At 36.4% G+C, this 11,816-nt stretch overlaps 1 protein-coding gene across 1 annotated transcript; it reads left to right on the top strand.

Annotated features, from left to right (window-relative positions):
- Window positions 1-6: 6 nt before the first annotated feature.
- Window positions 7-8,083, top strand: LOC144979704 (NF-kappa-B inhibitor-like protein 1). The gene is made up of 5 exons (XM_078926634.1): window positions 7-14; window positions 752-864; window positions 2,116-2,243; window positions 5,290-5,410; window positions 5,682-8,083. Exons 1-5 carry the CDS (start codon window positions 7-9, stop codon window positions 6,260-6,262), a joined length of 951 nt encoding a protein of 316 aa, XP_078782760.1. The 3' UTR covers window positions 6,263-8,083.
- The last annotated feature ends 3,733 nt before the right edge of the window (window positions 8,084-11,816 follow it).

Raw genomic sequence — 11,816 nt, 5'->3', positions numbered from 1 at the left:
GCAGATATGATTAGGTAGGTAGACATGCCTAATAGAGGCCTGCGAACTAGAATAATTTCTCATACTCTTATTTTAATGCGGCCATGTCTGGTATGACACTCGCCTCATATCGGAAAGCTTTTGGTTCAGGCCCCACTCTGAGTGACGCTTAATTGAGTCCTTGGAAAAGGCTCTACGCACATTCTCTCACCTTAGATGTAAAATGAGTGTCTGGTAGCTAACAGCGTTATCTCTGTCAGAAAAAAATGTACTATCGCCTGACAGGTATCATATACTTTGTAAAGCTCTTTGAGCACTTTAAATAATCATCCTGGTCAAAAATGTGATAGATAATGCACTGAGAAAAGATAAAATATGTTGAATGCAAAAAGTCAAGAGTTTGTAACAATAAAGGGGAAAGTATTAGTGGAAGAATTGTAGTTGGAGATTATGATCATTGTCTCCCCTGAGCTGTGAACCTGAGCAGCCAGATCACTGTCACAGGAATCACAGATTTTATTTTCCTTCTCTACACTAGTACTAGTACTGGCTTGATAAGTCTGCTCCATAAATTGAGTGATTCTTGTTTTGTTTTGTTTTTTGTTAACTTTTGAAATCTTGGATTTTAACACAGTTGAGAGTGTGATTTTTTAATTATTTTTTTTGGGGAGGGGTGATCTGAGAAAATAAACCTACATTTTGGGGAAATTATGAGAAAGATTTTAATCATTTCCCCAACTGTTTTTTTTTTTCTTTTTCTTCGTTTTCCCAGATGTCTACTGAGATTGGAATGTAACCCTATGACCCCAGACAGAGAAAGAAGATTACCACTCCACTTGGCCTTGTATCGATGTCTAGAAGAAGCGGCTGATGTGGCCAATCAGAGTGAGTTTGAAAGCCAATATATTTATCATCACCATTATGATCATCCCATAATCAATAACACAATAGTTAATATTAACATTTTAACTGTTTTAGTTATTAGTTGAAAAAAACTCAAAACATTCCATGTTTAGTAGTTTGTTCCTTTTTTTTAAGCTGTTATATTCATTTATTCATTTCCTGTCGTATGAATTAATGAAGCATTAGCATGGTGTCTGTGTGTGAGTAGAGAGTCCAAGAATACAGATGCTAAAATTCTCACTATATTTTGTTTTATTTTTTTTCAACGTTCCTTTGTTTATTGTTTTTCTGACAAAGGGTTTGTACCCGAAACGTCCATTGTGTATACTGTTCCCAATCCGAAGCCTTTCCAATTTCACCTTTTTGTTATGGGATGATAGTCACATTTGTAAGTTCAAGACCATGGCTTTCAATTTACATAAATTTGTGGTTTGTCTCAGGCATAGCCATCTTCAGTGCTTGTCTGACGAAACAATCACACCCTCAATGTGTGAGTATTTATCATAATATGCTGACACACTAATGAAGGAATTGCATTGCGACACATGACAACACCATGCTTACTTTTCAATTGCCTGTGATAAGCACCCGATAGCATTGACTCAGGGTACAGTTTTACGAAGGGTACACATGTGCACCCCTCCCCCCTCCCGCCATTCTTACCACTTCCCCCATATCCTACCATGTTATCCCACGTGCCGTGTTGTGTGGGAAGATGGTGCTTGTTTTGTTTGTTTAAGCGAGTAACTCAGGAGTGAATGGTTTTCTTTTCCAGCTATCCCATGTAGTTCGCCAAATGCATGTTGTGGTGTATGTATTTATTATGCTCTTGATCAATTTCGTCTAAAGGCCCTTCCGCCTAAATACCTGTTTTTTTCTGCTTCTTCCCAACCACTGGGTATTTAGGCGATCACCACTGTAATAATAATGATGATAATAATAATAGTAATAATAATAATATATTATTTATCTCGAAAAAAGGAAATTTGTGTACAGGTATGTGTGAGTGTTTAAATATAAATAGATAAGTCATGTAGGTAAAAGAAATGTTTTAAAAGCCTGCAAATGGCAATGTGAAACTGTTAGTATACCCAGATAATAGTATAGATAAATTAAATAGATAATGTTAAAATAACTATAAGTAGTGCCTAGAGTATAATTAAACTTACAAAGTCAAACAAAACATAGATTTTTATTTCTCTCCCTTCCTATCCCATCCCATTCCATCCCCAGCCTACAAACAAATCGTTTCACTTCTGGTTAGTTTGTATCCCATGAGCCTTGATGTTGAGGACAAAGACGGCGCCACTTGTCATGACCTTTTACACAGGGTCAAATCCAGACTGAAATCTGCTCAAATAGTAAATATCCATTCCTTTTACTTTTATATCATTATCATTTTACAGTGTGATGTATGGTTGACCCTCCCATAGCGGGCAGGGGGGTACATACTGTGTCTTCTATCCCCTTATATCTGTTTTCCAACATGCTTTCTGTCTTTGTCTTGGAATGAGATTACTTGGTTTTGTCCTGGCCTGAGTCCTGGCTGGGAGGGAAACAGTCAAATGCATAGTTATTGTTTTGGGAGATGATATTTTTTTCCTTGTAAATCATCTCTCTGTTATGTATTATTATATTTATTTTTAATGTATGATGTAAGCATCTGAGTGTATTCCTCCTTGTTGGATTTTGTGCTTGTGTCCGGATGAGACTTATAGGTGATTTCAAGCTAAGTACATTTATGGTATGCTCTTGGAATCTGCATCTGATCCCTATTTGTTCCCAATTCCCCTTTGTCTTACTCTCTCTTGGGTGCTTTAATTGTAATTCTAGAACTTTCGACTATTCCATTTTCTTCCTTTTTACTGGCGCTGATATAACCTAAATGTGTTGCAAGCGCCGTAAAACCCTTAAAAACAAAACAACAAACAAACATATGGTTGACCTATTCATGAAGTACCACACAAAAAACATTGCACAACTTTGAAGAATATGAATATGATACATAAATAAATTGAAAAATAAATTTAAAAGTGGATAAATGAATAAATAAATAAATTAATTAAAAATTATATACTAATGATTATTTATGATATATTAACTTTTACATTTACTATTGCATTAGAGGTATTTTTATTTTCAGGAAGAACCTGAAGCAGTGTCTGGTCACTGTGTAAATAAATAAACCAGCTTGCTCAGATTTATTGTGTCGTCCTTCCACCAAAAAGTCCAATTTACCTTATGATATAAATAAATGAATAAATGAATAAATAGGTAAATAATAGATATGTAGGTGAATAAATATTGACATTTACTGCATATTCTGTGTACAATGCCCAACAAAAAAGGTGCTTCAGACTAAGGGGTGCATATATAACCCATGCAGCCCGAAGATAGACTAGCAAACTCATAGTCAGGTTGGACGATGTAACCACAGTATTTTTATCATGAAATCAGGAGAGTGAATTGTCATACCATTTTGGTGATAAGCGTTTGCATGATTGTGTCTCGTTACGTTAATTAATCACCTTAGCCAAGAATAGGGTGATCAAGGTTGTGAACTATTCTTAAAATCAAAATAGTCATTGTGAAATTCACATTATAATTATATTCAGATTTTTTAAAAACAAACAATATGATACAAACTTTATTACAGTTGAAGCCAATAATTGGAACGCCACTTAATTGGAACGATTTGTCGGTGACAAAATTTTTGCCGTATAATATAATTGGAATGCATGCAGGTTAATTGGAATGATTTTATAATCCAAGAAATGGAAATATATAGATATCCCTATTGAGATTACCAATAATGAAATCATCCCGTGATTTCAAATGAATAAATAGGTCTGTTAATTAGATATCTCATCAAGCTTATCGCCACCCATTCCCTTTTATGTGGTAATACAGTTATACTTTACCCTTTTAACCATCTTGGAGAACAACAAATAATTAATGAGAGCTTGGATAATGATAATGGTTTATTTTTTTTTTTTTTTTGCTTGTAATGCTGCACTGATTGAAATTGTATGAGATTATAATTTATGGTGAAACCAAATTCACAAAAAAGTCCTTCAGAGCAGGAGTTTATCCCTGTTTCTATAATGTGAAACAGACAATAGCAATTGCTTGTTATGCTTTGGATAGGACACGTGTCTATCACAAAGTACTTTCAGCCAGATCCAACAGACCTAACAACCCAATCGCTGCTGAATGAACAGGAGGCCAGAAACAATACTTGACTTCACCCGAGATCAATCTCATTCCCTTATCTCCTGAGACATCGGGGCTCACATGCTGCCTTTAGCAGGTTTGTAGATACATTGGTGCTTTAAGTTTAATAGCATCTGTATTAACGTTTTTTCCCCACTATATCTCTATTGTAAATAGACTTGTTATAACGAGAAAGAGCGATTCAGGGACCAGGAATTATGAAAACTCGATCGAAGATAAAAAAGCAAAAATGTACGTTTATTTATCAACAAACATCACAATCTCACACATGCAAAGTGAAGCAATCAGTATTGGCAGTGCTACAATAGCAATAGGATAGCTATTACTATCAGTACAGTTGATATATGTTTAGATATCAGACTTTGCCACGATGATCACCCATCCAAACCCACCTTTCCTATTATTTGACAAGTTCGCATTATTTTTGAAGATAATTTTTATTATTTTTTTTTTTTCTCAAAGCCACACTGCACAGCTGGTTTGCATTGAAACCTGTACTTTCAGATTACAAAGTTACCACCGCGCTGCTCTGCCCTACAACTACAATGACATCTTCATCTTCGCCATTTGTAGAAACCTTAGGTGTGAGGAATGAACTACATTTGATTTTAAAAGAATTTAACACTAAATAACAGCAGAATCCTGATAAAATCAACACCACTGGACCAGAAAGATTGGTTGACTTTATCCATTATCAACGGAACACACTTAGGTTAAAAGAACAGAAAATTTGAGGCCAAAAAGAAGGGTTGACTTTAACTCACTCAACCCTAACACCGACTATATGCGTAGTTTACAAGGGTTACTCTTACCCAATGCCTATTTATTACATTTTTCTGAGACATTATAGGCGTAGTATCAAAGCTAATGTTTTTAGTTTTTACATGGTAATGATAGTTGAATAAAACGATCTATTTACATGCTCATTTTAAATACATTCTTTCCTATTTTGAAAAGTAGCAAAAATCTCTAGGATTGAGTGAGTTAAGCAAAAGTAGACTTTAAGAGTTTTTACGTTATGCAGATTCCATTGTAAGAAATTTATGAATGTATGGTATAATAAGCTTTGGTGTTTGAAGTTGAAGATGTTATTGGGTATAAAGTGATCTTAAGTGATGAAAAAGATCTGGGCTAGCCACTGCCCTAAACTTTCAATTTATTAATTTCGCACAGAGTGGACGGGGTAGGCTGGGGCATTCGTCAGTGGAAAATGAAAGAGAGTGGCAACAAAAACTGGTGGCTGAGTGGCAGTTTGAGTTTGAGGAGCAAGAACCAGAGAACGGCTATATTGAAGGTAGGTGGTGGTGGTGGAGGTGATTGTAGTAGTTGTGGTGGTGGTCATAATTGTCGTGATGATGGTTGTCATGGTTGATGTTGTCATTGTGATGGTGGTGATGTTTGTAGTTGTAGTTGTGGTCATCATTGTGGTGGTGATGTTGATCATTGATGTGGTGGTGATGGTTGTCATCTTTGAGGTGATAGTTGTGGTCATGCTCATGGTCATGATTATTGTGGTGTCATCATCATAGTTTGTTGTATTTTCATTTTTCTCTTGATTTCCACAGGTTACTCAGACAAGGAAGAACAAGAGAGTTTTTCATCTTGGAGTGATAGATTATTTCAAGAATATTCACAGAAAAAATCTGGCAAGGATCCCAGATCCAATTCAAGAAAAAGACGAGGCTTTGGAACGCACGAAGAAAAAAGGAAAAAATCTAAAACAGAAAAACAGTCTGACCCGGATGAAGAATTAAGACAAGCACGCGAAGAAATGCGAAAAAATTACAAACCACCTCAAGAGATCAAATCTTCAAAATCGTCTCTAGATTTACTCTTGTCGAAAAAAGAACTTTACGAGAAAAAGTTTTCTCTCTTTTTCAAATCTCCTCCATCTCGAGGGTCAGTGACGTTTGCTGGGATCCCCTGGCCAAGTACAAATATGGACAAACTGACAGATGTGTTGTTCTCTGATCTTCCAGACAAAAGCAGCCCGGCATACAAGAAATTCTTGAGAAGGGAGCGAGTCAGATGGCATCCAGACAAATTTTTGCAGAAATTTGGTGACTTTCTTCACCCAAATCATGTGGATAAAATAATGGGCAGGGTGAAGGTCATTTCACAAACTCTTAATGCCTTGGTGACATGAGCAAGGTGAAGGTCATATCACAAACTCTTAATGCGTTGGTGACTGTTGCAAGTTGAAGGTCATATATCACAAAGTCTAAATGCCTTTGTGACATGAGCAGATCAAATGTCATATCACAAATTCATAATGCCTTGGTGACAGGAGCAAGGTGAAGGCCTTTTTCAGGGTTGAAAATTTTCTCCTAAAGTTGGATGGCGTCTTTGACCTTCTTGATGGGCAGGAGCTCACTCGCTGTGACTTCTATCCCCCTATATGGGCTTTCTGTCTTTGTCTTGGAATATGATTACTTGATTTTTGTCTGGGCCCTTTCCAGAGTCCTTGACTGAGAGGGAAACAGTCAAATGTATAGTCTTAATTTTGGGATGTGATATTTTTTTCTTTATAAATCATCTCTCTCTCTCTTATAGATTGTTATTTTAAAAAATAAATTATTGTAAACATTTGATGTATTCCTCTTGGTGGGATCCTATGCTTGTTGGATGAGACTTTTAGGTGATCTCAAACTAAGTACACTGATAGTGATAGTACGTTCTTGGAATCTACATCTGTTCCTTACTTGAACTGTTCCCCTTGGTTTTACCTTTTGTCGTGGACTTTCCCATTTTCTTCCTTTTTACTGGCGCTGAAATGACCTTTGTGGTCTTGTGATAAGACACTCGCTTTTGAATCGGAAGATCTTGGGTTTGAGCATAGTCGAGTCCTTGGAAAAGGCTCTTTGTTCACTTTCTCTCACCATACTCAGGTGTAAAATGAGTACCTGGCCATTAACATCGTTGTCTCTGACCGAAAAAAAATGTAATATCGCCTAACATGCGTCATGTCCCATCCCACATGTTAAGTGTTGCTGTTGGCCATGGAGCTGTTGTAAAGTGCTTTGAGCATGTTCAGTGGATATTGCACTATATAAAAGCTCAAATTTTTATTTTTAAATTTTAAAAAAATGTGTTGCAAGCGCGAGACAACCCTTAAAACATATCGTTCTCCTGGTTCATCTCCTTCCTTTCACATTATACTTATATAACTGCCTTTAACCAAGTTTTCATTTAATTCAAAATAATCACTACAACAACCATTGCAACATCTTCATACTACCACAACAACCTACTGGGTGGGGTTCCTGACCTCCCATAGTGGGCAGGGAGGTACCTTCTATCTTCTATCCCTTTATATCTGTTTTCCAACATGCTTTCTGTCTTTGTCTTGGAATGAGATTACTTGGTTTTGTCCTGGTCCTGGCCAGGTGCCCTGGCTGAGAGGGAAACAGTGGAATGTATAGTTAGTTTTGGGAGATGATATTTTTTTCATTGTAAATCATCTCTCTGTTATGCACTGTATTATGCTTTATATTATATTTGATTTGTAAAACATTTGAGTGTGTTCCTCTTAGCGGGGACCGGTGCTTGTGTCTGGATGAGACTTTTGGTGATCTCAAACTAAGTACTTTGATGGAGTGCTTTTGGAATCTACACCTGTTTCTTATTTGAACCAATTCCTCTTTGTCTTCCCTTTTCTTGGATGCTTTATTGTAATTCTAGAGCTTTTTACTATCCCATTTTCTTCCTTTTTACTGGCTCTGATATGACCTTAATGTGTTGCAAGCGCCGTAAAACCCTTAAAAAAACCAACAACCTTACCACCACCCCACTACATCATCCCTACCACCACCACTACTACTACTACAAAAACAACCAACCACATCATTATCCTTGCAAACCAACAAACCACATAATTTTGTTTTTAACTGCTTCTTAAAACTGTCATCAATAAAGGGGTGCATGCTGTTAATGGCTGTTAACATTTTTTTGTGAAATAGCCCCATCCTAAGTATATGTATATGTTGTTTTGTTTGGGTTTTAGTTTTTTTGTTGTTGTTGTGAAAATTCCTTTTTCAGTTCTGAAATATTCTCTTAGTGTTATCTGAAATTCCTATGAGGCACATTTAGGCTTGGCAATGCTCTCTATAGCTTGGTAGCTCCGCAGTACAGTGTCTTGTCTTGTCACAAAAGTCAAGTAATGTTTAGCGTGATCAATGGCTGGATGGGTGACAGTGAATGTTGAAAATTCTTGGCCCCAAAATTATGCCCATGGGTAAGGCAGTTTACACTAATTTGGCCACTTGACGGGTGTGAATGAGTACCTGGCTACAAGCAGTGCTGGATATTGTGAGAGTGTTAATACAAAGCGGATGCCTAACAGGTATTTCGTACTGTATGAAATTAAAATATGGTTCCGATGGCCAGCTGGAGGGGTAAATAAACTAATGTGAAGCACGTTGAACATGGTTAATCAGCGGAGATGCATAATGGAAGTGTTCATAATTATTTATATATAATGAAATACTCGTTTATACCATCGACATTGAGACACTGGAATAGTCTCTTGTCTCCGATGAAAGAAAAATGCAGTCAAGAATGGATATATCGACATTGTTGGGACCGCTGTAAAATGTCAGTATAAGCGTGATAGGGTGATGTGGGGAGCATATCTCATTAGCCAATTTTTGAAAGCCAAGAATATTAATAAAATGAATTCCCATTACTGGTATCAGTACCGAGATATGATGGCACGGCCCGGGACTAGGCTTGACTGCTAACATCTCTCTGCATTTTATTGACTGTTGTGTTTTACTTCACTGCAGGATATATGAACCTTATAAATTTTTTTAGACAAATTATTGCTGGTATCAATGGTTCACATGTTGATTTTACTGTCTTGTGGTAAAAATGTTGTCGATATAGGCAATCAATATTTACTAAGGGAGCGTTCACATATTACGTCATCAGCTAGGGGGGGAGGGGGGGTCTACCAAATGTTGACATGTGTTGACATGGGGGGGGGGGGGGGGGTCAGACCCAAGATGATGTCATCAAAACATAGGCAAATTAAGCCTATTTCAAAGTTTGTTCCTTTCAAAACAGCTAAAGATAAATTTCTATGATGAGTATTGCCCATCTCTCAAGAAACAAGATGGGAAAGGGGTATCACTTCTCAAAAGGCGAACTTTCCCTAAATGTTCATTGTATCACTCCTCGATCGCAGCAATGAAAGACCATTCACGAAAATGCGGCATACAAGAAGAACAGCAAATGGGAGAAAGTGATGACTGATGATGACGATGAAGATGAAATCGATGATACTATTTATAGTACATTGCCAGAGGTCCAAGGCAGAAACATTTTTGAATCAATTAATTTTCTGTTTGGAAATTGAAACAGAAATTCATTCCACTAAAAGACTAATATGCTATAAAATAATTTGCCTCCTATACTATTTTAAATTACACTTTCTGAAATTTTTTTAATAGCACCTGCACCAAGTAGCCTAATTTAAATAATGTTTGTTAGATTTTATCTTTGCAAATTTAAATTTTATGTCCCCATTGTATCGTAAAACATAAATTATCAACAGTTTCTGAAATTAATAAAATGTCTGAATGTGTTTTATCAAACGTTGATAATCAATAATAATAATAATAATAATAATAATAATAATAATAATAATAATCTTTATTGTCCAAATTAAAGGCAATTCATGTGAGGTAAACAATGCTCAGTTTGGTTCATGGTATGAACATCAACACATTTACAAATACAGACACAGCCATACACGAACATACACGCTTGCACATTGTTTCTACACGTGTATACAAAAGAAATGAGCGTACATACAAACACATATACATACATACATACATACATACATACATACATACATACATGCAGACATACATACAAACCAGCATATCATCGTATATGCATGCCTACATTCATACATACATACATACATACATACATATATACATACACACAGACACACACACAGACAGATAGAACGATACGATATATTTGCTGGGACAGCAGATAACCATATTATAAATATAGTGTCTTATATTAAGAAGAAGATGGCAATGATTGTGATGATGATGATGATGATGATGATGATGATGATGACTACGATGATGATGATGATGATGATGATGATAACGACGGCGGCAATGTCGATGATGATGATTCACGACACTGCTTCTCGTTATTTTCATTGGTTGTCTCATTTTTCCACAGAAGATTTGTTAATTAATTTTATGGCGGTTGGAATGAAGGTTGTCTTATGTCGATTTGTCCGACATTTTGCTTCTAGATACCGTCTTCCGGAGCGCAGAAGTTGGAATTTTTCGTTCAGCGGATGCCTCTTTTCGTTGATAATGTTAAAAGATTTCTTCTCAACTGCATTAATATAAGTTGTGTCAAGGCTTCTAAGGTCTGTGTTAATTATTTTTGAAGCCTCTCTGAGGGTTCTATGTAGTTTGGATTTTTCTTTTGTTCCACAGCTTCCATACCACGTTGTGATGCCAAACGAAACGATACTCAATATTAATGACTTGTAGATTTGTATCATGGTCTTTCTGTTCACATTGAAAGACCTTAATTTTCTGAGTATATACAAGCGCTGGTTACATTTTTTGATGACATTGTTGGTGTGCGATTCAAATCTTAGACTGTTATCTATAATTACACCAAGGTATTTAAACGTTTCAACAGTTTCAACCGCCTGATTGTTAATTTTTGTTATTTGTCTTGCTCTTTTTCCTATTTTTCTGTGATCAAACAGTTGTTCCTTTGTTTTTGTTACATTGAGCTCTAGACAGTTATCGGCACACCATTTGCTGAATTTACTAACTTGCTCAGTGTATTTAAATTCGGAGACGGAATCATTGAGCAGGCCGAGTATTGCGGTGTCATCAGCATACTTGATGAGTTGGCAGTTATCAAAGCTAGCCACACAATCGTTTGTATAGAGGATGTAAAGTAGAGGTGAGCTTACACACCCTTGTGGGCATCCGTTTGAAAGAGTTTTTACTGATGATATATTTGAGCCTACTCTGACATGTTGGGGGCGATCGATGAGAAAGTTGTTATACCAGTTGATGAGGTAATGGGGAAGGTTTAGAGCATGCAGTTTACTAATTAATATGTTGGTTTTCATGGCATTAAAGGCAGACGAAAAATCGACGTATAGGATTCGGCAGTAGTTGGCGGGTGAAACATCCAAGTGATTTGATATTGAATGCATCACTGTGAGGAGTGCGTCTTCCACACTAAGATTTTGTTGGTAGGCAAACTGATATGGATCAAGTATGTGTTGGTCATATATAAATTGCAACAGCTCTCTTTTCAGAATCTTTTCCAGACATTTCATAATAATTGATGTTAAAGCAACAGGTCTATAATCATTCAGCTGAGTTGGTGGATTCTTTTTGGGTACTGGAATTATAGTCGATGTTTTCCATATAATTGGGATTTTCTGTTCATCTATTGAACGTTGGAAAATAGGCAAGAAAGGGACAGCTAGTTGGTTGTTACAGTTTGAAATGAGTTCCCCACTAAGTCCATCTGGACCTGGTGCTTTTTTCTTTTACATAATTTAAGAACATTGATGACCGCCTCTTCTTCGATTTCTGGCGGAGGAGACGTATTTTTTGTTATGATATTAATTTTTGAAAGTACGTTGTCAATGGTGTCGAATCGACAGTAAAACTTATTTAATTCCTCGATAT

The sequence above is a fragment of the Berghia stephanieae genome, chromosome 9 (genome assembly GCF_034508935.2).
Source record: "Berghia stephanieae isolate SIO BIC M18660-M18661 chromosome 9, UCSD_Bste_1.3, whole genome shotgun sequence".
NCBI classification, from domain to species: Eukaryota; Metazoa; Mollusca; class Gastropoda; order Nudibranchia; family Aeolidiidae; genus Berghia; species Berghia stephanieae.
This window is presented reverse-complemented; position numbering and strand designations above follow the sequence as displayed.

What these genes read in the sequence shown, in the direction of transcription:
- LOC144979704 (XM_078926634.1), top strand. An exon ending in GACTGAAATCTGCTCAAATA is followed by an intron (nt 2,244 to 5,289) that starts GTAAATATCCAT and finishes AATTTCGCACAG; the next exon opens with AGTGGACGGGGTAGGCTGGG. An exon ending in AGAGAACGGCTATATTGAAG is followed by an intron (nt 5,411 to 5,681) that starts GTAGGTGGTGGT and finishes TGATTTCCACAG; the next exon opens with GTTACTCAGACAAGGAAGAA.